A 26,351-nucleotide genomic window follows, 5' to 3' on the forward strand; every position below is an offset into this window, starting at 1 on the left:
CATGTACGAGTTTTATTATTGAAATCTTGAGAAAATTGTGAAGTTATAACTTGATATTAAGGAAATTAGGAGGAAGTTGATGTAGGATGTTGATTATGATATAGGTTTTGTTTCATTCAATTTTTGATTTATAAATTTATGTATTTCTATATTTTCAAATTTCTATATATTCAAGCTTCTATATTTTCAAGTTTCTGCATTTCCAAGTTTCTGCACTTCCAAGTTTTTATATTTCCAAGTTTCTACGTTTCCAAATTTTTATATTTTTAAGTTTCCACATTTCCAAGTTTTTGCACTTCCAAATTTCCACATTTCCAAGTTTCTACACTTCCAAGTTTCTACATTTTCAGGTTTCTACATTTCCAAGTTTCTACACTTCCAAGTTTCTACATTTTCAAATTTCTATATTTCCAAGTTTCTGCATTTCCAAGTTTCTGCACTTCTAAGTTTCTACATTTCCAGGTTTCTACGTTTCCAAATTTTCACACTTCCAAGTTTCTACATTTCCAAATTTTCACACTTCCAAGTTTCTACATTTCCAAGTTTCTACAATTCCAAATTTTTACATTTCGAAGTTACTACATTTTCAAGTTTTTATATTTCCAAGTTTCTGTATTTCCAAATTTCCATATTTCCAAGTATCTATATCGCTATGTTCCAAGCTTGCATATTTATAAATTGATGCATTTCCATATTTAAAAATTTAAAAATTTATACAGTTCCAAATTTCCAAACATACAAATTTCTACATTTAAAAATTTCAAACTTTGCAAAAGTGCATATCCACTCTTACTATAGATACACGCATTTCAACCCCCGTACACTCCACATAATTACTTTAAATACATTCCAGCCCTCGTATAGTCCACAGAATATATTTTCCAATACCTCTAATATATTTATCCTGCGATTACACAAATTGATATAAAATTACGATGAAACTGTTCATACTTCATTCAGCTATCACAAAAGAGTGTTACAGTGATCAGTAACCTGGTATATCAAACAATCTGGGAGTTCGGTTCGAAATAAATTATCCTTCCTCTCGAGATTGTGCAACAGAGTTCGATTAATAGAATCTCGTTTGCCGTGGCAGACGAATGTATAGCTATTCAACGAACGAGATAAGGGCTAAAGGTTCAAAATGACGGTACCATTTGGACTTAACCAATCAGAGTTCCAAATTCGGTGGATCAGAAGGAAAAAGCCGCAGAAGAGAAGAAAAAGAATAAATGTTGTCATTACTACAGTCAAAAGACATCGACAAATAATGTAATTTCGCTGGAATTTCGATTGGAACATTTTTTCACTTATCGTGGTATTCGTTCGAAACACGTGAAACTTTCGAGTCATTTATTTTGTTCACACGAAATACTTTCTGGGAGAACGATATAAAAATAATCACTCCCAAATAAAGCTGTAATTTAATTCAAGTCTAAAGGAATGCGGTTATAAATTTCTAAAATGTACGTTTTAATTCAGATAGTTGGTGTTAATAATAAAAATACTTAATGTTGCAATTTTTGTACAGTTTATTGATAAATAATGTAATTAGTCTACGATATGAACTGTGAAATATATTTGCCTTTAGAGATACTGTTAGTTGTAATTTAATTCTATAGTCACTATTAAAATGAGGGTAGTTAATGAATTTCCAAAATGTATATTTTACTTCAGCATGTTAATATTAGTAATAAATAATGTATTAAATATTACTATTTTTCTACTGTTCGTGGATAAATCAATCTACAATACAAACTCCAAAAAATTACCTTCGTAAATATTGAAAGCTACGATAAAATTATGAGAACAATTCAAATGTTCAGAATTAATAAACGTCTGAAATTAAAGTAATTGTAAATTTACTTCAGCGATCCAAAAAAAAGAAGGAGAATAAAATGAATATATTAACATAATTTCTATATCTATCACAAGTAGCTCATAACGCAAACTATAAAAATAATCACTTTCTCCGCACAGTAAATTGCAGTTTAATCATGCGAATCTAAGAAAACGATCAAAACGATCTGTACACGAACAACATTTTAGTACCAAACGGTACTAGCATATCGATAAAATCAGAATTTATAGTTAAATTATTTTCTCCGGTGTCAAAACGTTCGACATCCATTTCATCCAATTAATGTTAGCCGGATGCCTTCGAAGTAAACGAAATCGTCAGACGACGTTGCAGAACCAACTGAGAAGAGAACATGGAAACTGTTCGAAAAACGAATTATTTCAGGGTCTCCCAATCATCCGACAACTGTCAGTAGCAATCGTTTGGGTCCCGTATGAAGGTTCTCTGCACTTGTCTTCACCCAACAGAGTCGCAGCATGCAGCGAAGATAAGGATCGTTATTGTAAATTGGATCGCATTCCAGAAATCCTGAAACTGCCGTAAAACGTCTGGTCGCGTTTATAGTTACTTAGGTATATGTATTTTCACGATCGAAACACGACGAACACCAAAATGGAAAAAAAAAGAGAACATACCTATGTAAAGACGATTCGTTGAACAGCTATTTTCTTGATTTTTAGATAGAAATTAGATCTTGTTAGAGTAGGATTATTTTACAAATCAAGAAAACGTAAATAGATATGTTAGCATAGAAATTTTATGAAATTAAAGTTGATAACTAAATGTTCGTACGGTATTTTGTAATGACTTTTAAATAAACATTTTATTATCGCGTACGACTATACTGTTCGTGATGAACATTTAGTGATTTAATGCGAGGCGATTTGATACGTGAAAATTTCTATCCGTGATAATTCGAACAAGTGGCAATATAACGCGTTACAATTCGAGCACGTGTCAATTGTAACGTGTGGCAATATAAGGTGTCGATTCCAACGTGTAGCGATTTCAACGGGTGGCGATATAACACGTGACGATACAACACGTGGCAATTCCGAGGCATGCCGATACATCGCGTGGAAATTCGAACACATATCCATTCTAATGTGTGGTGATTTGAATGCATGGTGATACAACGCATGGTGATATAACGCGTGGCAACTCTAATGCGTGGCGATATAACGCGTGACGATTCTAACGCGTGGTGACTCTAATGCGTGGTGAAATAATGCGTGGCAATTCGAACGTATAGCGATTACAACGCGCGGCAATATAACGCGAGGCGATATAACACGTGGTAATTCGGACGCGTGGACTTTTCAACGCGTGGTGATTCTCACGCGTGGCGATTCTAACGCGTGGCGATTCTAACGTGTGGTGACTCTAATGCGTGGCAATTCGAACGTATAGCGATTACAACGCGCGGCGATATAACGCGAGGCGATATAACACGTGGTAATTCGGACGCGTGGACTTTTCAACGCGTGGTGATTCTCACGCGTGGCGATTCTAATGCGTTGTGATTCTCACGCGTGGCGATCCTAACGCGTGGTAAAATAATGCGTGGGAATTCGAACGCATAGCGATTCCAACGCGCGGCGATATAACGCGAGGCGATATAACACGTGGTAATTCGGACGCCTGGACTTTTCAACGCGTGGTGATTCTCACGCCTGGCGATTTTAACGCATGGTGAAATAATGCGTGGCAATTCGAACGCATAGCGATTCCAACGCGCGGCGATATAACACGTGGTAATTCGGACGCGTGGACTTTTCAACGCGTGGAAATATAATGGGCAGCAATTCAAACGTATTGCAATTCCAACGCGTGGCGACATAATGCGCGATAATTCCAACATATAGCGATTTCAACGCGTGGCGATATAACCCGAGGTAATATAACACGTGGGAATTCGAAAATATAGTTTTTAACGCGTGGCGATATAACGCGTAGTAATTCGAACGCGTAAACTTTCCAATACGTGACAATATTACGTGCGGCGACATAATGCATGGTAATTAGAACGTGTGTCAATTCTAATGTATAACAATTTCAACGCATTACAATTCTAATGAACAATAATTTTTTAAAAAATATCTCTAAACAGGGAGATATCGCTTATTACACGTTTGGCTATTCGATATTGTCGGTCATTCAATACACAGGTATTCATTCAAGGCACCGGTGGAAAGTCGTCGATTACTTTAACGAGCTAATTACCGTAGCTGGCGATCTCACGAAGGTCACTGGGGTACAATCGTGCAGGAACATCCTGCAAGAGCCACGGCGTCTAGGTCGCGGTTACTATCTATAGAAAGACTTTCGCTTAGAAATCTGACGATATGCAGGTAACGATGTGAGAGTAACATTGAAATGGAAAAGGTGTAAAACTAGTAAACGTAAAACGTTTCCGATTGGACTTAACTAATGTCGTATCGTGGAAAACCAGACGTGCTGCAGCGACGATTTGTGTTTCTCTTTTTGTTTATGTGAAGCGAACCTTGAAATATTTAGCACATGGTATTTCAAGATGTAAATAGAAATTGTAGGTGGCAGAAGAAAACGGGGACTTTCTCTTGTAATCGTTTTTTAATTTGCACGGGTTATTTAGTGTCTGTCTGACGTGATAGTGAGAACATCTTGTTTCGATCAATTAACGTCTAGGTATTCGACAGTAACTCATACCTCTGCCATAGTTAAATTATGGCGATTTTTTATTTTCACGTTAAATTGTTAGATTATGATGGACATCTGGTGTAACTTTTATTGTTATAAATTCGGTAATATCGAAATAATAGTGTTTTCTGACATTTTAAATAGACTGCAATTTTATGACATCACATAAGATTTTTATTTGGAAGTGAATTGAAGGAATATCTCAGTAAACGGATCTCTCGGTGTAAATTATAATGTCTGTTAAATTTAGAAACGCGAGTCTAAAAATGTGACGAGAAAATCCTCTTCAATCCGAGGAATGACCGCGCAATTAAAAGTAAGATCGCCGCGACGCGTTCCACTTTCGTTCGTAGCCGGCTGAAAATTCTGCCTTTCGTTGAACAACGTTATTTTTTTCGATAGGAACATTAACGAGTTGGTGACCCAAATATTCCTCGAAACGAGCGCGTTTCACTTTGCTTTCCAATTTTTATTTACTATCAAGCCGTACGCCGGTGATAATTGTTTGATCTACGAGCGTTAGATAATGCGTTTCCGAGCGAACTATAACAACGTAAATTGCAATGTGCATGGTACATTTCTCGGAACGTAAACACCATATTTGTCACATTCTTATTTTTTTTTAATAAATTCATGGAAGTATTAAAATCATCACTTCTCAAGTATCTTATTTTATCAAGTATCTAAGCCTCTTATCACTTTTGAAGGATGATAAGACCTTAATAACAATTGCAAGATCCTAATTGCCTCCTTCAAAATTTCCTTAAGGACATACTAAAAAATATGTAAATATTTGAACGTCTGAAGAAATTTTTGATTCTCAAAAAATCAAAATAAATTTGCAATTTAAACATCAGTCCTATTAAAAATCAGCCATATTTTTCTTCCGTTCCATCGATGCACTTACCGATTCTAGTGCCTTCGAGCGCAGCGTCAGTTGAACTTGTAACACCGTTCACGTGGAAGCAATAACCATTCCTTTTATCGTCGTAACTGACCCGTCGATCGATTCATCGATTATTCGTTTCTATTTTCTCGGTTCGCTTAAACATCCGAATGGCTGCCCTACGACACGGACTATCGTTGAACCATTCGAGGAAACACCTTACGGCGCCTTCTTACGATCTTTATGCGGAGCGATCCCTTTGGAATGCAGATTCCTTGAACTCGACAGTGGAAACGATGCCTTGAATCTCGGCGCAGAGACACTTCGCGTGTGACCACGGGGGGAAACTTATAGAGTAAAACTAGTGAACTACAGGAGGCTCTTTGCGATTCAATTTAACGATGTATGTAGTGATGTAGGGTTATAGGAAAATAAGGATGTAGAGATACAGGGATGTGGGGATGTGCAAGATATTGGGATATGAGAGTATAGGTATGTGGGAGTATATAATATTATAGGTATGTAGAAATATAGGGACAGGACATGGCAATTGAAAATATGGATACAAGCATAGATAGAAATATAGAGACATACAATAGAAATAGATAGAGATAATAGAGTACATATTTATTGTATAATGTATGTAATAGATTGTATTACATGTGTGACAATATTGCATATTGTGTAATGTATGTAACAGATTACATATTACATATATATCACATATATTATTTTTAGAAATACATGGGATACAGAGATCTCTGAGTATGTGTAACAATCTAGGCATATAGAGATCTTCAGATATAGCAATCTAGAGGGACCTTCATATATAGCAATCTAAGCATATAGAAATCTTGAGATATAGTAACCTGGGAATATAGGTATCTTGAGACATAGTGATCTAGACGTACAGATATAGAAATACAGGTAACTGTAAATGTATGAAACTGGGGACCTAGAGATTGAGAAATGAAGAAAGGGAATACAGGAATTGGGGGATATAGAGATTGTAAGTTATAGAAATTTAGAGATATAGAGATTTGATAATGTAAGGTGTCAGGAATATAGAAATATAGATATGTAGGTCCATAACGAGATTTGGAGATATAGGCTGAAGATGCAAGAATCTGGAGATGTAAGGGATGCCAGAATCGCACTCTGCATGATATAAACTTATGTCACAGTGCTATATCGACTACTAAGAAAAGTACTAAAAAAAAGCACTAAAGGAAGTAGTTATTAAAATTATTAAACAATTCCAAAAATTGCTTAATACGTAAGATCCCATTACGAGAACCCACAATTAAGCAGAAGAATAAGGAAGCAGAGAAAACGTAACGCGCTGTCCAATGAAGGGTGACACGATCGGGCGATTTGCTCCCCGAGCAGAGATGTGCCCGAGAAGGAAAGAGGAGGTCGAGTGGCCGACTTCTTGTTCATCTCGAACACGACACGCTTATCCACCGTCCGGTTATCTCGGTCACGAGCTATACGAAGGGGGAACACGCAGGACGAACCACGCTCGTTCCTACATTTTATCCCCACGTGAGAGCCTCGATTCTTCTTCTTCAGCGTCTCCTTCCACCCGACGAAGTCCGTACGCACTGCGCGACCGCTCGAACAACAAGTCGGTCTACGCCTCCACCAGCGCGGAAGTCATCGAACCAACGTGGAAACTTCATCTTCCTCATCCGAATAAACGGATAAACGTCAACAGCTCTGAGCAACCATTTTTCGTTAGAAACTCTTGAAAAAAGTTGTGAAAGAAACGATCAATTGAAGCAACTAACAAATTCAGCTAGCAATTCATATTTGGTGGTCTTAAGTTAATTTTTCTTGCCAATACTTTGCTTGCTAAATGGATCAATAATTTCGTGGAAGATTGATGGTGACAGTGATAGTGATTTTGTGCAACGGGAATAAGGAAGTTGATGAGAGATCACAGGAAGAATGGCGCGAGGATTACTCCTGATTACGGTGGTAAGAAATAGAAGACTCGATGTTATACTCGAGGAAGAATATTAGATGATTATAATGTTCGGTTATATTGTCAAAGATTGAGTTCGTTTCGTGGGAATCACACGCTTCGAAACTTCTTTCACTCTTCATCTATGAAGACGAGGCAGAATCTACTTTCACCGATTTTTCAAGAATCGATTAAACCGGTACATCTCGTGTATCCATAATCACGAGAAACTTTCGTGGATGCGACTCGCGATTATAGGCATTGGAGAAGTCAATCTATGGAGTCATTGAACCGTGTGTACAGTGGGGGATGGTGGGTTTCCCTAGGGAAATCGAGGGTTGGGGAGTTGAAAATAGTATTTTAGTTGATTTTAGTTAGTGAATAGTTGAGTTTGGAAGTGTTCCAAGTTTCAGACCTGGAAATTTACGAATTTGGAGAGTTTAGAATTGAGGGATTTGAAATTTGGGATTTGGATATTTAGGGAAGATGGGAATTTGAGGATTCTGAAATTTGAGAAATTTTGGGATATTGAAAATTTGAGAAATCTTGGGATATTGGGAGTTTAGAAATTTAGGAAATTTGAGAAGTTTGTGAATTTGTAAAGTCGAATATCTTAGTCTTGAAACTTTATAAATCTGCAAACTAAACTCTCAAAGAACTACAAATTTATAACCCAATTAAATTCAACAGAAATTTCGCTACTAAATAATTGATATTGTTTCATATCCGAACAATCATGAGATTCCACATTAATTTTAATCTCGCTTAAAATGTAATTAATATAATTAATGTTTCATTAATTTGAAAGCAATGGCACTTATAAACTTGATAATAATATTTATGAATTTGATAAATATAAATTTCTCACGCGTGTACACATGTTCGCTACCGTTGAAACACAGTGTACCACATTTCTAACACTTTTCGACATTACCATGTAAATTTCGAGATAAATTCCGATGGTATCACTGTATCCATCGGAAAAAGGTGACCGACTGCTCTCCTCGTAACATCTGTTACCTGTTCTCGGCTAAAGTGGAACAACCTTTACATGGCCTTGATCCAGTAACCTGCCGGAACCAGGAAAAGTAAATAGATTCTCCTTAATTGCCGTGGAATGGCAACTTCCCTCTCGCGTGATAGCAGTGAAAGATTTATTAACGATATAAACACGATCGTTGTTCGACTGTACTATTTCATTCCATAAAATTGCAACGATCGTTGCACTATCTTTATCGTGATCGTCTGCCGGTTATCGATCACCTATTCTTTCCGAGTTCTGAAAGCTGCTGGGAAACTGATTTTGATATGCGCCTTATCGCTGGCACGATTTCTGCGAAATTGCTGTATAACGCAATTACTGCATTAGTCATTTCATCAGTTATCTCATTAACATTGCACGATCACTTTTTTCTAAACGATCGTGTGAGAATGATCCGTCGATCGTAAAGGATAGATACTTCAACGACGAAAGAATTGGTAAATTTTGAAAACGATCAAAGGAATTTTAGATTTTTTATTTTCTTGTGTTATTGATTACAGGGAGGTTGAAATTTAAAGAAAAAGTATCAAAATTATTAGTAAAAGATATCAAATTATTAGTAGAATAATGATATATCGTTGTTGACAGCATTTGTGATATACAATTGTCATTCATTCTCCCTTTATTCCATAATACGTTTCTTTCCGAATTTTGTAAATATTTTTACTTTTTATCTTTTTCTCAAACAGTATTCTCAAATAGTATTATCACATGATACATGTATAATCGTATGCAGTATTACCATGCACGTATCTAAAGAATATGTGTGTATTTCCATGCACATATCTAAAGAATATGTGTATGAAGCGCGTTGTATCATGAATGCGTTGTATACTCATCCGACGTATTTTGTACACGTGGTATCTCCAATGCGTTATACTGGAGATACGCTGTAATTTGATCGCGTGTTATTTGATACGCGTTGTAACTCGATCTTATATCCAATATGCGCTGTAACTCGATCGCGTTGCATTTCATTCGCGCTGTAATTCGATCGCGTTGCATTTCATTCGCGCTGTAATTCGATCGCGTGGTATTCGGGACGCGTTGCATTTCGTTCGCGTCAAATTTCTAACGCGTTATATCTCCATGGTATTGTGTTTGGTACGCGTTGTATTTGGTACGTGTAGTATTCGGTACGCGTTGTATTCAGTACGTGTAGTATTCGGCACGTGTAGTATTTGATATGTGTAGCATTCGGTGCGTGTAGTATTCGGTGCGTGTAATATTCGGTACGCGTTGTATTCGGTACGTGTAGTATTTGATATGTGTAGCATTCGGTGCGTGTAGTATTCAGTACGTGTAGTATTCGGTACGTGTAGTATTTGATATGTGTAGCATTCGGTGCGTGTAGTATTCGGCGCGTGTAGTATTCGGTACGTGTTGTATTCGGTACGCGTTGTATTCGGTACGTGTAGTATTTGATATGTGTAGCATTCGGTGCGTGTAGCATTCGGTGCGTGTAGTATTCGATGCGTGTAGTATTCGGTACGCGTTGTATTCGGTACGTGTAGTATTCGGTACGCGTAGTATTCGGTACGTGTAGTATTTGATATGTGTAGCATTCGGTGCGTGTAGTATTCGGTGCGTGTAATATTCGGTACGCGTTGTATTCGGTACGTGTAGTATTTGATATGTGTAGCATTCGGTGCGTGTAGTATTCGGTACGTGTAGTATTCGGTACGTGTAGTATTTGATATGTGTAGCATTCGGTGCGTGTAGTATTCGGCGCGTGTAGTATTCGGTACGTGTTGTATTCGGTACGCGTTGTATTCGGTACGTGTAGTATTTGATATGTGTAGCATTCGGTGCGTGTAGCATTCGGTGCGTGTAGTATTCGATGCGTGTAGTATTCGGTACGCGTTGTATTCGGTACGTGTAGTATTCGGTACGCGTAGTATTCGGTACGCGTTGTATTCAGTACGTGTAGTATTCGGTACGTGTAGTATTCGGTACGTGTAGTATTCGGTACGCGTTGTATTCAGTACGTGTAGTATTCGGTACATGTAGTATTTGATATGTGTAGTATTTGGCACGCGTAGTATTCGGTACGCGTTGTATTCGGTACGTGTAGTATTCGGTACGCGTTGTATCTTAACCATATTGTATTTCCATCGCGTTGTATCTAGATCATGTTACTTCTCTATATCGTGTTATATATTAGATCGTGTTACTTCAGACGCCGTTGTCGCATTATGCTTAGTACACACATCTCATTCGTGTTATCTCCCATTTACGTTGTACCTCAATCACATCTTGACCACATAATATTTCGATCACGTTACATCTCAAAAGCGTTACACCCTGAACCACATCTCAACTGCATTTCATTCCCTTTGTATTTTCAACGTATTCACACAGGTTATGTCAGCATACATCATAAACTAATATACTATTGCCATATTACCATACATCTCTGTTCGCGGCAATAAATCTAAAGTTTACTGTAGCATAAAAATGTACAACGTGCAGCAGAATGTTGCACACACCCATCTGTGCATTTATCAAAAGCATTTATCACCGAAGGATTAAAATGATATATTAAAAGACCAAATAGCAATAAGCCTGAAATATTGCACGATTTATGTACGGTCTCTCTCTTTGTCGAACGTAACTGAAAGTTATAATTTTCTTTGAAATTTCACTGCAGATTTTAACCGATATACCAACACAAAGTCGACGGTTAGGATTTATAATTTACCGCAAAACATTTATCTTCTTAGTTCGATAAGCTCGGTGAAAGTCCACCTTGGTGATAATCTAGTCCCCAGCAGAATTTCATTCGGTGACAATGCGGTAAGAAATAGTAACATGAAAATATTGCGGAGAATCGCTGACAAATGAATACGTTCTACAAAAGTTCTTTATCTTCGTACTCTTTCATTCATGAAAGGTGTATTAACACTTCAACTGTAGTTAGTCAACCGGATCCTCCTTTTCAAGGTTTGCGAACCATTGTGTGCCTCGTGTATGGGAAACTTTTGTCTTCGAAAATTATCTGTAAACAGATTTTATCGGCATTTTGAAAATTGAGATGAGTCATTACATTGTACGTTATTAATATATTATTCAAATTTTATGTACACATTTTGTGTGTGAAATATTTGAGGTATCGTTTCTTATTTTATTCAAATATATTATGCATGCAAATCTTATCTAGATGAAAGTGTTGTCTAGATGAAGTCATTTATAATCGATAGTTTTGCTGTTTTTTCTTGTTATAAGTCTGAGATTATCAGAACCTTTCACTATGCATTATTTGCTACATCGTTTGCAAGAAATAGAAGATATACTAATTATGTTTGGTATACGTTGTTTGTAACCTCTTTAAGTATTTCTATCACCTATATGTTTTGAATTCATATCACATATGAACTCATATATATATGTGAACATATATTTTTTTCATGCACTTGTACAAATTTTAAGAAACATCATTTTGAAATCAGTATTTTGAAGTCAATAAATCTTTACTGTTCACATATGAATTCATACACATGTGTGGACATCATCTTCTTTTTATACATATATTTTTTTCATGCACTCGTACAAATTTTATGAACATCATTTTGAAGTCAATAAATCTTCACTGTTTACATATGAACTTATACACACGTGTGGACATCACCTTTCTATACATATACTTTTTCAACTTGTACAAATTTTATATATGAACATCAATACAAAATGAGTAGAATATTATATGACATGGGAAATTAATTTTCAAATTTTGAAAATAATTTAAAAGAAGTATAGTAGATGAAAAGGTTCCGAGCGATATTTAATGGTTGAGCCGGCAAGAGTAAAGGAAACGATGCAACCGTTTCGAGCAAATAATCATAAAAAGCAGCCACGACTTACAAAATATCCTGAAAATCGTACGCTATTGGCCAAGAAGCGATGACGAGCCGCGATATGAAAGAAAAAGATCACTCAGTGAAATCGTAGCTCTCTTCCTTCTACTGAGCATCATGGTTACTGGGTCAACGCTGATTGCAAACAGAGGAGGATATGTTGGAATTTTCACGTTTATGGTTATTTCACGTGACAGATAACGTGTTGAAGTACTTAAAGCGTTGTGTTACATCCACCATATCCTGTGTCAACGTTTACCGTCTCGTGCAATTGCACTCTGGTATTTCGTGTATGTAATTTGGAGGCACGTGTTAGAGAGAGGAAGGATTGTTCTTTGGCAGCTGATCATTGTATGATTGGTAATGACAGGTAGGAAATCGAATTTTGGAAATTTGGTATTTTGGAATTTGGAATTTTGGAATTTGGAATTGTGGAAATTGGAGGTTTTGGAATTCGGAACTTTGGAATTTCAAAATTTTGGAATTCGGTACTTTGGAATTTTCCAATTTTGGAAGTGGAAATCTTGGAATTGGGGTTTTGGAATTCGGAACCTTGGAATTTCACAATTGAGGAATTCGGAACTTTGGAATTTCAGAATTTTGGAAGTGGGAATCTTGGAACTGGGGGTTTTGGAATTCGGAACTTTGGAATTTCAGAATTTTGGAAGTGGGAATCTTGGAACTGGGGGTTTTGGAATTCGGAACTTCGGAATTTCACAATTTTGAAATTCGGTGCTTTGGAATTCGGAACTTTGGAATTTCAGAATTATGGAAGTGGAAATCTTGGAATTGGTGGTTTTGGAATTCGGAACTTTGGAATTTCACAATTTTGAAATTCGGTACTTTGGAATTTCAGAATTATGGAAGTGGAAATCTTGGAATTGGTGGTTTTGGAATTCGGAGCTTTGGAATTTCACAATTTTGAAATTCGGTACTTTGGAATTTCACAATTTTGGAATTCGGAACTTTGGAATTTCACAATTTTGGAAGTGGGAATCTTGGAATTGGGGGTTTTAGAATTCGGAACTTTGGAATTTCAAAATTTTGGAATTCGGGACTTTGGAATTTCACAATTTTGGAATTCGGTACTTTGGAATTCGGAACTTTGGAATTTCAGAATTATGGAAGTGGAAATCTTGGAATTGGTGGTTTTGGAATTCGGAACTTTGGAATTTCACAATTTTGAAATTCGGTACTTTGGAATTTCAGAATTATGGAAGTGGAAATCTTGGAATTGGTGGTTTTGGAATTCGGAGCTTTGGAATTTCACAATTTTGAAATTCATTACTTTGGAATTTTACAATTTTGGAATTCGGAACTTTGGAATTTCACAATTTTGGAATTGGGAATCTTGGAATTGGGGGTTTTGGAATTCAGTACTTTGGAATTTCACAATTTTGGAAGTGGGAATCTTGGAACTGGGGGTTTTGGAATTCGGAACTTTGGAATTTCACAATTTTGGAATTCTGGAAATATGGGATTCGGAACTTTGGTATTCTAAATATTGGAATTCTTGCAATTCCAAAAGCACCTCATGCAATGCTACTATGACATTTCATGTATACAATTCGGAGACACATGTTAAAAAGAATGTTCTTCGGAAGCTGATCATTGTTCGATTGGTATTAACACGAAAGAAACAGGTTCAACTAGGTGTAAGCATAACTGAGAACTCGGTTTGATTTATTAACAGGAATAGAGTGGTAAGTGATAGTTGTGATACATTGGATCTAATAGTGGTGCCTCGAGCGACATCTTGATTGACAATATCAAATTGGATATGTCACAGAGTACGGGAACATGTTTTTTGTACTTGTGAGACCACCCAGGGGCTATGTGGATTAAGGTTGCTTTACCAAGTAGCGGAACTTATAGATCGTGGATTTCGGTTTACGTGGTGGAATTATGTTCAATTTAGCGTGGATTCTGGTATAGCTCATATATATAGTAATTAACTTGTATTAATCAGACATTCCATATTCAAATAACAGTAAAATGGTATAATGTTCCACTGTGGCATTCAGATCTTTGTAATTGTCAGAATTTCAGTTACAATAACTTCAAAACTATTTACGAAGTATACGGAATCTAGTCAGACTCAAACAGGAACAAAATACTAAGCGAAAAATATTAAGGAACAAAATATTAATTGAATAAAAATTGCAAAGATTGATATCTCGAATGATTTATCACGCTTACAGTTTACGCTATCTACCCCGGTAGAAATCATCACATTTCTAATTAAGAACTATTTGCACAGAATTATCATGATTGTGATCAGACCAAAATAGAATCAAGAGAAATTATGAAACAAAGTTACTATGTAACAGATATTATACAACGACGCCTAAACTAATTCCATTGTGATCAAAAATATTGCAGTACATGTAAAGCTACTCAAATATAATTAATCTTGCGATAATTTGAAAAATTTGTCAAAAATTTCTGAAGTCGACTTACTGTACAGGTATTCTACGTTCATTTTTCATTTGTCAACAAAATATTTTTGATCACTGTAAATATGATTATTATTCTGTTTGTTAAAATACATCATTAAAATGAAACTGATAATTTCATGATGGTAATTTAATGATCTGCAATTAATGAGATTTTGGATGAATACACAATACAATAAAAAATGATATTATAATCAACACAATACAAGGTGTCATCAGTACTTTTTCTCAAAAAATCGAACACATGAATATGAACGTGAAAGTGTATTTATGCAGTAAACACATATTCGAATTACGGGCTCCTTGAGTTCATTCTCGTTAAGCGGTCGTATAATCGTTTAACGTAAAATAGCGAGAAGGTTCTACGTCAATATCGTGAGAAAATTTCATATTTTAGAAAGTACCGTTGTCATCGTATCAACGTGAAAGTCAAATTCAAAGCGGAGAAACTAGTCGAGTCCGATTAACGAGGATCCATCAGCATCAATTAATCGACACGACAACAATTCGTTTTCTAAATAAAACAAAAAACTATGCAAACGCACAGTTAGCTGATGTTCTAGCAATTAATGTTTGACGTAGGTGACTTTCACCTGTGTGCGTATATTTTCTTCTTCGGATTTTCTTCTGCGTGTCGTTCGAAGGAAAATCATACGATTTCACCGGACTGATGCGAGTCGAATGCGGTCCAATCTCTTCGAGAAGAGTTTTTACCCGGTGCTCCAAGAGATTGCACGCCGTCAATTTGCGCGTTGCACCGACACTTCCGTTGAAAAACAGCAACGAAATTATCGCAGCCATTCGTGTTCGAGATTTCTTCCGTGATAACTAATATAACCAGAAGCTTCGAGTAACGTTTCCTCGCCTTCGATTCCCGCGGACATAATAGGGGAATTGTGCTATTGTCTGTTTCGGGAAATTCTGTTATTCGAGGCGTTACGATTATGAGAGCGAAAGGATCGGTCTCCAATTATTGATAGTTCACTCACGGTAACATGTCGGCAGGTTTACGTATAATATTGGGAAAGCATGGTCGGTAGGTACTGCTAGTATGATTCGAATTTGGAAAGTGAGAAGTTCGGAAATTTTGGAATTTGAAATTTGAAATTTTAGAATCTGGAATTTCAAGTTTTGGAAGTCTCCATTTTTGGAATTCGGAATTTTGGAATTCGGAATTTTGGAATTTGGAATTTTGAAACTTCAAAATTTTGGAACTTCAAAATTTTGGAATTCGGAATTTTGGAACTTCCAAATTTTGGAATTCGGAATTTTGGAACTTCCAAATTTTGGAATTTGAAATTTTGGAACTTCAAAATGTCGGATTTCGGAATTTTGGAATTTCAAAATTTTGGAATTTGGAATTTTGGAACTTCAAAATTTTGGAATTCGGAATTTTGAAATTTGGAATTTTGGAACTTCAAAATTTTGGAATTCGGAATTTTGGAACTTCAAAATTTTAGAATTCCGTATTTTGGAATTCTGGAATTCTAGAATTTGTAATACTAGAATGCAGAATTTCATAGCTTAGAATTCGGAATATTGCTACTCGAAATCTTATTTCAAAAGCTTTTTCCACTTTAAACTATCCACTACCTCACGAAGCGAATTATAATATCAATGCCACTCTCCGAATTTTTATAAACATCTGTTTAATTATTCGCAATATGTAAATTATAGTATCGGTGTTCACTGACCCCCACAGCACTTAATATGAAACGTTCTTACTTCTCCTTTTTTATTACAACCAGTAAATTATGCATTCGACGTAAAAAAGTTAATCACAGTATAATAATCGGTAGAAGTTTATGGACTGTTTTAATTGCATTGTATCGTATTAATGAGTTCTTGATATATTATATTTTTTGTATTAGCACACGATTATTAACGAGACTGATTAGTTCAACTGTAATATAAAATGACAGATTCTGACTTGTTATTGTAATAGTGATATTTTTGTGAGCTTGGTTTTATGGTTTCGATTAATATTCATGTAGAGGTTAGCGGAAATATAAAGCCATTAATGATGTCTGGATGTTGAGAGTTGTACGACTACTACACTGTAATACTATTCATATTTCATATCGTTAATATCATACACAATATCATTCATATAAATATAATATACTAATATTATAATATAATATAATGTAACAGTAGGTAGTTTAACAATTTATAGTTAATAGTAACTTTAGTAAAAAGAGCGGAAGAAGCATGTAAAATTTATACAATTTATACGAGATTTATTTATACCAGATGTATCTCTGACTTAGGTATAAGTAGTATATAATAACTCTGATACATAGATATGAACAAAACGTTTCTAGTACATATATATAAACAAAACTATGTATGTAAATATACACAAAACACAATATCTTTATATGTAGCCATACTCAATTAAAATCAGAATAAATAAAAAAACTAAACCATAGAAAGCTAACCAATGGTTCTGAAAATAATGAATCGTTGAAATACTCCTCTGAAAACGTTAACTGGAATAATTACACGACAAGCGATCTTGCTGACCTAAAATATGATTTTTCATGGATAAATTTACACGATTGTTCGTTTCACTGTTTAGGCAGTCGTGCTACTATCCTCGATTAATGTCTGCGCCGAGGAGGATCTCAAAGACGACGGGGACCTCAACGACCGTAAAGAAAACAACGGGACAACAGTCACGTCCATCAAGATCATCGGGGAAGGATCCAAGAACAAGACGGACAAAACCCGAGAGACTGTGAGCGAAAGAAATTTCTATTTGCATAAATAACGTCCAGCTGTCCTGTTCGCTGAATTAACCACGGCTAATTTAACCGACTAAACTCGCTGTTATCGTGTTACCGTTGATATACACGCCATCAGATATTAGAAGACGAATAAATGTGTATATACAGAAATAGTGTTACGTTTCGGGGAATTAAATTTGGTTGTAATTAACATTGTCAATGATTTACATGTACTTTTGTTGTGACGAGTTTTAGTGAAAGGAGAGTATTGGGGTGCATGGACCGCCATCTTGTATTCAGCGTTGTCGAGGGTTTTTATTAACGAAGTTCACGGAACGTGTCGGAGTGACGCTTTCTTATTTTAAATTATAGGAGTTCTTCAGATGTTTTTGTCGATATTTTATCTTTCGTCGAGATGCAATTGTTTAAATTATGTTTCATCCCTTATTTATCGTTATACTCTATTTTTAATCCAAAAGTATCATCGGACGTCCGTAAACTTAGTGTTGTTACATTATTTGCATAAAGTATTTAAATTGTGTCACTGTGATAGAAATAGTATATAATTTTTATTAATATAAGCGATGATATTACAGTTGGTATAAATGGACGTTTTCATATGAAAATTAAATAAATTTTCAGCAACTGGAGAGGCTTCGATCCCTATTTGCCAGTAGACAAAATGGCAGCAGAGATCTTGCGTTGCCGAAAAGTTCGGACATCTCTAAAGTCATATCCGACGATGGTAACGGTGATGAAGAAACTCCTGAAGAGCTACCAGAGGTAACAATACCTATAATAATTGAATAGTCGTACTCTTACTAACTATAATATGTCACAGTACAAACATTAATTTTCATTGTGAAGTCTTGGTTTTCATTTATTTCAAAGTCCATCGACAGTTCGAAACTGCAGTGGAAAAACCTTTGAATTTCTGCATCAGAAAATCCAGATTTCCGAATATTGCTACAGTACACCGTGACGAAACATTAACGTCCATCTATCTTCCGACAAAAAAGATCTTTAGAAAGTCGAGTTTAGAAGTTCTTCAGGTCATAAATCATAGTAAAATTGTATATACTTGTCGCGTATGAATACTAAGCCTTATACTTATCTACTTACTGATTTGTAGCTTTCTGTTTTGTACCGCATCTTATTATCATATCCCTAGTTTCTAAAATACATGCAATTGGAACCTCGTTCAAGTGAAATTTCACTGGAACGTTTTTGGTCAGGTCTGCTATTTTCGTTCGTAAACTTTATCTTCCATCAAAGTTGAATGCAGAAATTATACGGTGATCGTGATCTAGGAATTTCTTAGCGAGACACTTTCTGCGATTATTTTCTTGGGCAAGTACTTTCACCATAATCGACGTTCATATTTATCTCGTTACTTGTCAAAATTCCCAAGGAGAATCGTGAAGATCTTCGAAACGATGCCGCGCATAAAGGACGTAATTCGGGACATTAATTAACGTACACCGACGGCTTAAAATGTACCCAGACACGCGTACATTGTTGCGATCAAGATTTTCAGATAGAAGCTGTGGAAATTGAGATTCAAGTATAATTAATGCAACAGGAAAGATAAAATTCGCCTGAGAGGATAAGCGTGTTTATTTATGCATTATGAAACAAAGAAGCCACCACGGTGGTGTGAAATTTAATTCTAAAGAATTAAATGTGTCTGAGAGCTGAGGATCTTTCAACCATTAACTGTTTTCTTTTTTCACCTTATTCCACTTTGTTACACAATTTCTTCTATTTTTGTATCTTAAGCCTGCGAATTTTTGCAATTTTTCAGATTAATGTTTTTTGTTACAGCCACAGGAACTGAAAATTGTTAGACCCAACTTGAGGAAACGACCTACTTATCGTCCGTCTCCTCCCAGAAGACTGGCACCACCTAATCGGAGGAACGTTTATTCAGGTTAATATGATTTATATCAGGTTAATATAAATACTATAATGTATCGAAGTTATCACACATTTTGCTATGAATAAATTGTTTGATGAATACCTTTGATGAATTTACGAATTCAATTATCTCACACAACCAAATCTTACGCGAAAAAAATTTATTCTACATATTCATCTTATTTTTGCACATAGAATGCTACCTTTTGTATATTTTTTAAAATGCATTGTGAAGGTTGGTAGAATCTTGTGCTCTGTAATTTTTAATTCGCACGTGTTACAAAAATATTGAAGCAAAAACTCACTGAAGGAAATGAATTACAGCGTGTAACCAATTATCCACAGATCTGTCGAGAACGCCATTGACGAGACCACCAAGACGTCCAACGGAAGCGAAGAGGGATCCAACGGAGAAAGAGTGTACTTTCTTCACGAAGACAGTCTGCCTGGAAGCAGCCGATTATCCGCAGTAAGTACCTCGGCAACTTCTTCACTTTTTTCCTCGATCGTTTTCATTCAGGGTTGCAACCATTGCACAACACGTTTCACGAGGCATTTCAATGCGCTTTCTCCACTGGACAATAAGGGAATTAAGGGAATTCTTGCGATAATTGGGTGAATGTGTGATGGCAATTTTACAATGGTAACGGCGTAATTCGTGGGCTCGTTAAAACGAAAGAAAGTTCTCGTTATTCTACTGGTTTCTATGCCAATTGCGCAATACTGTTATTCTCATAACCGTTCTTAAGTTTTTAATTAGGAATTACGGGCGGCAGGACGGAAGTTGTGGAAACACCGGCGAAAGCAATGACTTTCATTTCCTTTTCCTTTCCGTGGCGAATCGTGAAACGAATTCGGACGAATGTCTTGCGAACGAAATTATAGGGTGTGATGTAACTTGTGCGGCGAATGCGATTGTATGTGAAAAAATTAGTCTGACATCTACAATAAAAATTTTTCGTATGAAGCTTGTTTCAGGAGAAAATTACATCTGAAAATTTGTTAAAATATTTGTAAAATAATTTTTGGTTCATTCAGTAATTGATGGATTGTTTCTATAATCGAATTATAGATCAGTACATATAATTGCTAATATGTATAAAATTGTTATTGGTTTTAATATTATTATTAGTCTTGATGTCACTTGCATATTTATCATACTTACATTAGCTCATATGTTAAAATAATAAATATATAAAAGTCACGAAGAACAGTTCCAATTTTTCAATCTTTTAAATTATTACAAACTCACAGTTTTATCTTATATAAGACAGATTTAAGGATAACTCAAGGATTAACCGAATCTATGTGCAATCATTAAAAAGGATTGCTTATAAGATTATTCATCGGTTTTTTATTTTAATTGAACAATTGTTTAGCGAAACAATCACCAGAAGTTTGAGGAGCAACAAAGAGATGGTCGCTGCTTTGTTGACGGATTACAAGTCTCAAGATTTTGATGAATCCGGGGATGTGCCAATAGCGTTGCCTCTTGAAAATAAATTCGAGAACAAGTACGATGGCCGATACGAGAATCGATATGAGAGCAACGAGATTAGAAGGTAAGAATACAAAGTACTATTGCATAGAAAAATTGAGTTATTGCGATTAGAGTAAATATACAGGTGGTTGCTTTTGAAGGGTGCCCCTGTTGAATGACAACTCGACACGCAGCAGTGCATGCTACGAATCGTATCACTATTTTACTGACTTATGTATTTTTTACTTAATTAATAAATCTTGAAGTAAGAATATGAAGTAGATGAAGAAGTTGAAGTAGATGAAGTTGATCAAGTAAATCGTGTGAATGAAGTATAAGAACAAAATGAGTTAGATGACCTAGATGAAGTAGATGAACTAACTAAACTAGATGAACTGGGTAAACTAGATGATGTAAACGAAGTAATTGAGTTATATGAAGTAGATGAGCTAGATGAAGTAAATCTTAAAATAAATCTATTAAACTTAACTCTTCCTAAATAAAATAAGTATAAAATTAAATATCAGAAATATCTCAACCTAATTCAGAACACTACAGCTTTTAAATATCTTGACATTAGCGTCCAATAAAGTCTTTATATTTCTATAAAGCCACAAACTAAAAGAGCTTAACAATGTTGCAAATTAATTTCAGGAGATCCGATACAACTTCATTCGACAACGTTGAAGAAGGCTTCACGTGTCCGTCAGTAGTCAAGTACGCTCGTCCACAACTGGCTAGAGCCGCTTCCGGTATCTGGAAATATATCATAAACACTGGAGAACACACACAAACTTTGCGTCTGGAAAAATGTTCGTAAGTAACATCCACTTTCATATCTCCTCACAATGGCGATTCCAACTTTTTATCTGTTTTTCAAAAACAATTTTATCTACCGCTCTTCCGTTTCAATGCTTTTCCAAATTGAAAGAAAGTGATTCGGTTAAATTTTTCTGCAAAGTGATTTCCCAGAAACGTTTGAACATCCTCAACGCAACTTCGTAGAAATTGAAATTTTGCGCTTCGTCACGTGCCAGTGAGCAAAATGACCACTTTGTTCGCAGCTGTTTGTGGTGAATTGATACAGTATTTTTCACAGTTGACATCGTGTTTCGCTTTCGCTCGTCATAACGAGAATCTGTTTTAAAAACGAAAGGGTTCTTTGAATTGTAGCTTGATACCGTGCAATTACCAAGTTTCGTGTAGCGCGAAGTTTAAGGTTTACGACCACAAAAACACAGGTTTAAAATTTTATTATTTCTTTATTCAGTCAACTTATGAGACTGGATGGTGGTTCATAAAATTGTCATTTATATTTTTTACAGTGTCCTTTTCAGATACGCGTACAATTTATTTAACGTGGTATCACAGTAACGTACATAATCATAATAAAAATTGAGTAAATATAGCATTAAATGCTGTTCATCATATTTTTTATCAGTGCAGCTACAATATTTTTGTCGTTACAACTACAATTTTTCTCACCATTACAACTTGGTTATTTAATTGTAATTTCACTTTTATAATGCAATAAGTGTTACAAAATAAATCAAAATATCAGAAGAGATATTATTTGAAGTTGATATATAATTAAATATAAAAAACAATTAAGATTAAATATTGCAATTTCAAAGTCAACTGTCTAAGTGTTTGTTCCATAGCTAACTTGTTCTTAACTAAATAAACTTTATATCTAACTATACTTCTCTTCGTTTTCTTCAAACTGAGTTTGATCATTTCAGGAATCCCCAATCGAGCTGTTCCTTCATTTCGGAGAACTATCGATCGTCCTGCGTTCAGGTGTACAACTACCACAGACTTTTAACGTGGGACAGTAAATTGGGTCTTCACATGGACATCTTCAAAGTACCAACCTGCTGCAGCTGTCACGTTCACGGTTACGCTGAGATTTTTCCACCCCATCAGAATGATCCACCTTCAAGGATCAAGGAGTCCTTTCCTGGATCCGATTTTGCCACAAACAACGAACAGAAAGATGACTTCGAAGATTCCAAGTTGAACTATTTGAACAAATTCGTCGCTGGATTTGATTCTGCCCTGGGTACTCTTTATTTGTTAAAATTGCATACAATTTAAAAATTAAATTCTTGTACAAGCAGATAACAAATTGTAACATGTAATACTATAATACTTTACTTAAGTAATACTTTTCATTAAAGAATTTTTAATGTAATTATTTAAACTGTTGGTTCAGGAGTTCATTTATGAATAAAATTGTTTAATATTTGTTTTCAATAGCACGTCTGATTTTATTGAATAATTAAATTTGATGTAGTTAGATCTAACAATTATAGTTGATGAGGTTCGAATTTTGAAAATTAAAGATAATTATTCAAGTTGTTATATTTTTACAATTTTATAGGTTCAAGCAATAAGAAGCCTTTAACGGAAGCTACTCCAAGTAGACCAACTTTTACGCTTCCTGTCAGAACGAGGCCTAAAAAACAGCCTTCCTCTTTGAGTTCAAGACCATTCGATAAATTGCCTCAGCAACATGCTCCAAATACAAGAGCACCTGGGTACACTGGTCCATTACTGAAAGGTTCTAGACCAAGTAGACCGGGTAGACCACCATACAGAAGGGAATCAACGTCTCATGTTGAAGAAAACACCGAAAGTTTAAATAACAGTACAATATTAAATAGGTAATAATTCACTTTTGAATTGAAAAATCTAACAATCATAAAATTCCCAAACTAAAAATTTGAAAATTTAGAAATAGGATAATTTCGATATTTCAAAATGTAGAATTAAAAAATTCAGAAATCTAGCAGACCCAAAATCGTTAAACTAAATAATTAAAAATTTGGAAATTGAACAATCTCTATCTTCTAAAATATAGAATTAGAGAATTCGGAAATCTAACAGACCCTAAATTCCCAAACTAAAAATTTGAAAATTTGGAAATTGAACAATCTCTATCTTCCAAAATATAAAATTAGAGAATTCGGAAATCTAACAATCCCTAAATTCCCAAACTAAAAATTTGAAAATTTGGAAATTGAAAAATCTCTATCTTCCAAAATATAAAATTAGAGAATTCAGAAATCCAACAATCCCTAAATTCCCAAACTAAAAATTTGAAAATTTGGAAATTGAAAAATCTCTATCTTCCAAAATATAAAATTAGAGAATTCAGAAATCCAACAATCCCTAAATTCCCAAACTAAAAATTTGAAAATTTGGAAATTGAACAATCTCTATCTTCCAAAATATAAAATTAGAGAATTCAGAAATGCAACAATCCCTAAATTCCCAAACTAAAAATTTGAAAATTTGGAAATTGAAAAATCTCTATCTTCCAAAATATAAAATTAGAGAATTCAGAAATCCAACAATCCCTAAATTCCCAAACTAAAAATTTGAAAATTTGGAAATTGAACAATCTCTATCTTCCAAAATATAAAATTAGAGAATTCAGAAATGCAACAATCCCTAAATTCCCAAACTAAAAATTTGAAAATTTGGAAATTGAAAAATCTCTATCTTCCAAAATATAAAATTAAAGAATTCAGAAATCTAACAATCCCTAAATTCCCAAACTAAAAATTTGAAAATGTAGAAATTTAGTGAATTAGATAAATTAGGTGAATTATTGAAAATTAAATATGAAAATATAAAATCTTAAAAAATATGAGCTTAAATCAATAGCAATAAGCCACAATATCTTAACCCACTTTCAATCTTACCTAACTATTACTTTACATAACACAGTTCTTGCACAGCACGATCTTACAGTTAATTCATTTAACGAATTTAATTATTCAGGTACAGTCAACCATACGACCTGGAAATGGACGCCACGTCGCGGTTACAAAATGGCGGTTTCGACGACGAGTACCACGAACCACAGAGGCGAATCAATTACAATTACCATCCGATTATCGATTTTTTTCGACCGGAAGCATCGATGTTGCAATCGGCAGAAACTCAATCGGCCTCGGATCAGAATGATTCGAACTCGTGGAAACCGATGATATCATCTTAATTGACATTTCACCTTTTTCGGAGTACCTGATCGTTTCTTTCATTTTGTAACGTTAATCGATCCTTGAGAAACGAAAGTATTATGTATCAAATTGTTAGATTTTATACATGTTTACTTTTTTTATATCTATGTATAGATACTTGTATTCTGGTATCCTTTCTAGCTTCATTAGTACTCCTTGTTCGTCACGATTGACGATTTATTCCGATAATTATGCTATTATAAATTAGACTAGTGGATAGATCTGGCGTATGTGGAAAAACACGAGTATTGGCGTGCATAGTTTGGTAACGTAAATTTGGAAATTGACAAGTATATGTATTTAAAATGTTTAAATTTTTAAATTTAGAAAATTAGCAATTTAAGTACTTGATTCTTTGATAGCTAAGAAGTATAGAAATTTTCAAACATAGAATTTGATAATTTGGAAACTTGAAGAGTTGAAAATTAGAAAATTTTAATAATTGAAGAATTGAAGAACTGAAAATTCATGAACTGAATAATTGAATAATTGAATAATGGAAGAGTTGAAGAGTTTAAGAATTGAAGAGCTGAAAAATTGAAAAATTGAAAAAATGGAGAAATGGAAAAATGGAAAAATGGAAGAATGGAAAAATGGAAAAATTGAAGAAATAAATGAATAGTTGAATAGTTGAATAATTGAAAGCTTGAAACCTTGAAAACTTGAAAACTTGAAAACTTGAAAACTCGAAAACTTGAAAACTTGAAAACTTAAAAACTTAAAAACTTGAAAACTTGAACATTTTCTAATTGACTACTCATCACACCAAAATGCACGTCACACTCAACACCCAATAAATAATTAGGCGTTCATTAAACTCACCTTGACTGAATAAGAGTTATCGAATGCCATCAAATTCAACATTTTAAAAAATTGTCATAAATTTTTGCTCCAAATTTTAATTTTACTCCAAAGTATATCTTCGATCAAAGAGTACTAATGCAATGCTCATTGTAACGATAGCGAACGTTCTAACTGTAGAAGTATTACGACCACATTGGGCAGGTGCAATTACTTCGCTATAGTTATGTAATACTGCGTGAATTTTGTATTAATATATTTATTACTTTTAACGTTTATTAATTTATGAATTGTCAACGATTATTTGAATATTCGTGTCACACGAATTATTGAATAAACGATACGGCAACGACTCGAGCGTAGTCTTTCCTGTTTTTACATACCTTTTCTCTAGTTACAATTTACAGGGACGAAATAAATGATACTTTCTTGTATGATGTTTCATAATCTCTGAATATTTCTCAACTCAACTGTTTTATCTGACGTTCAAATGTTAGTGTACTACAGTTCTCATGACTTTTTGTTTAAACAATTTTCTTTGCTATTATTTTATTCAACTAATTGAATTCATTTAATACTATCAACTTTTAATTTGCATATTTCGCCACTTAACAACGTAGTGGGTCAGGACTTTATTATTTCAATTTAA

General features: G+C 34.7%; 1 protein-coding gene across 1 annotated transcript; it reads left to right on the forward strand.

The window, feature by feature from the left end:
- The first annotated feature begins 6,998 nt into the window (after positions 1 to 6,998).
- Positions 6,999 to 26,054, forward strand: NT1 (Neurotrophin 1). Its single transcript, XM_076540415.1, has 10 exons — positions 6,999 to 7,406; positions 17,326 to 17,484; positions 18,116 to 18,256; positions 19,298 to 19,403; positions 19,736 to 19,859; positions 20,770 to 20,952; positions 21,525 to 21,686; positions 22,613 to 22,932; positions 23,254 to 23,536; positions 24,660 to 26,054. Exons 1-10 carry the CDS (start codon positions 7,377 to 7,379, stop codon positions 24,877 to 24,879), a joined length of 1,728 nt encoding a protein of 575 aa, XP_076396530.1. The 5' UTR covers positions 6,999 to 7,376; the 3' UTR covers positions 24,880 to 26,054.
- Positions 26,055 to 26,351: the final 297 nt, after the last annotated feature.

Source organism: Megachile rotundata, chromosome 1 (genome assembly GCF_050947335.1).
Source record: "Megachile rotundata isolate GNS110a chromosome 1, iyMegRotu1, whole genome shotgun sequence".
Classification (NCBI taxonomy): Eukaryota; Metazoa; Arthropoda; class Insecta; order Hymenoptera; family Megachilidae; genus Megachile; species Megachile rotundata.

Coding starts and splice junctions, on each gene's coding strand:
- NT1 (XM_076540415.1), top strand. CDS start 7,377: ATGGCGCGAGGATTACTCCTGATTACGGTG. Junction 21,687..22,612: donor TTGCGTCTGGAAAAATGTTC/GTAAGTAACATC, acceptor TGATCATTTCAG/GAATCCCCAATCGAGCTGTT. Junction 23,537..24,659: donor AACAGTACAATATTAAATAG/GTAATAATTCAC, acceptor TTAATTATTCAG/GTACAGTCAACCATACGACC.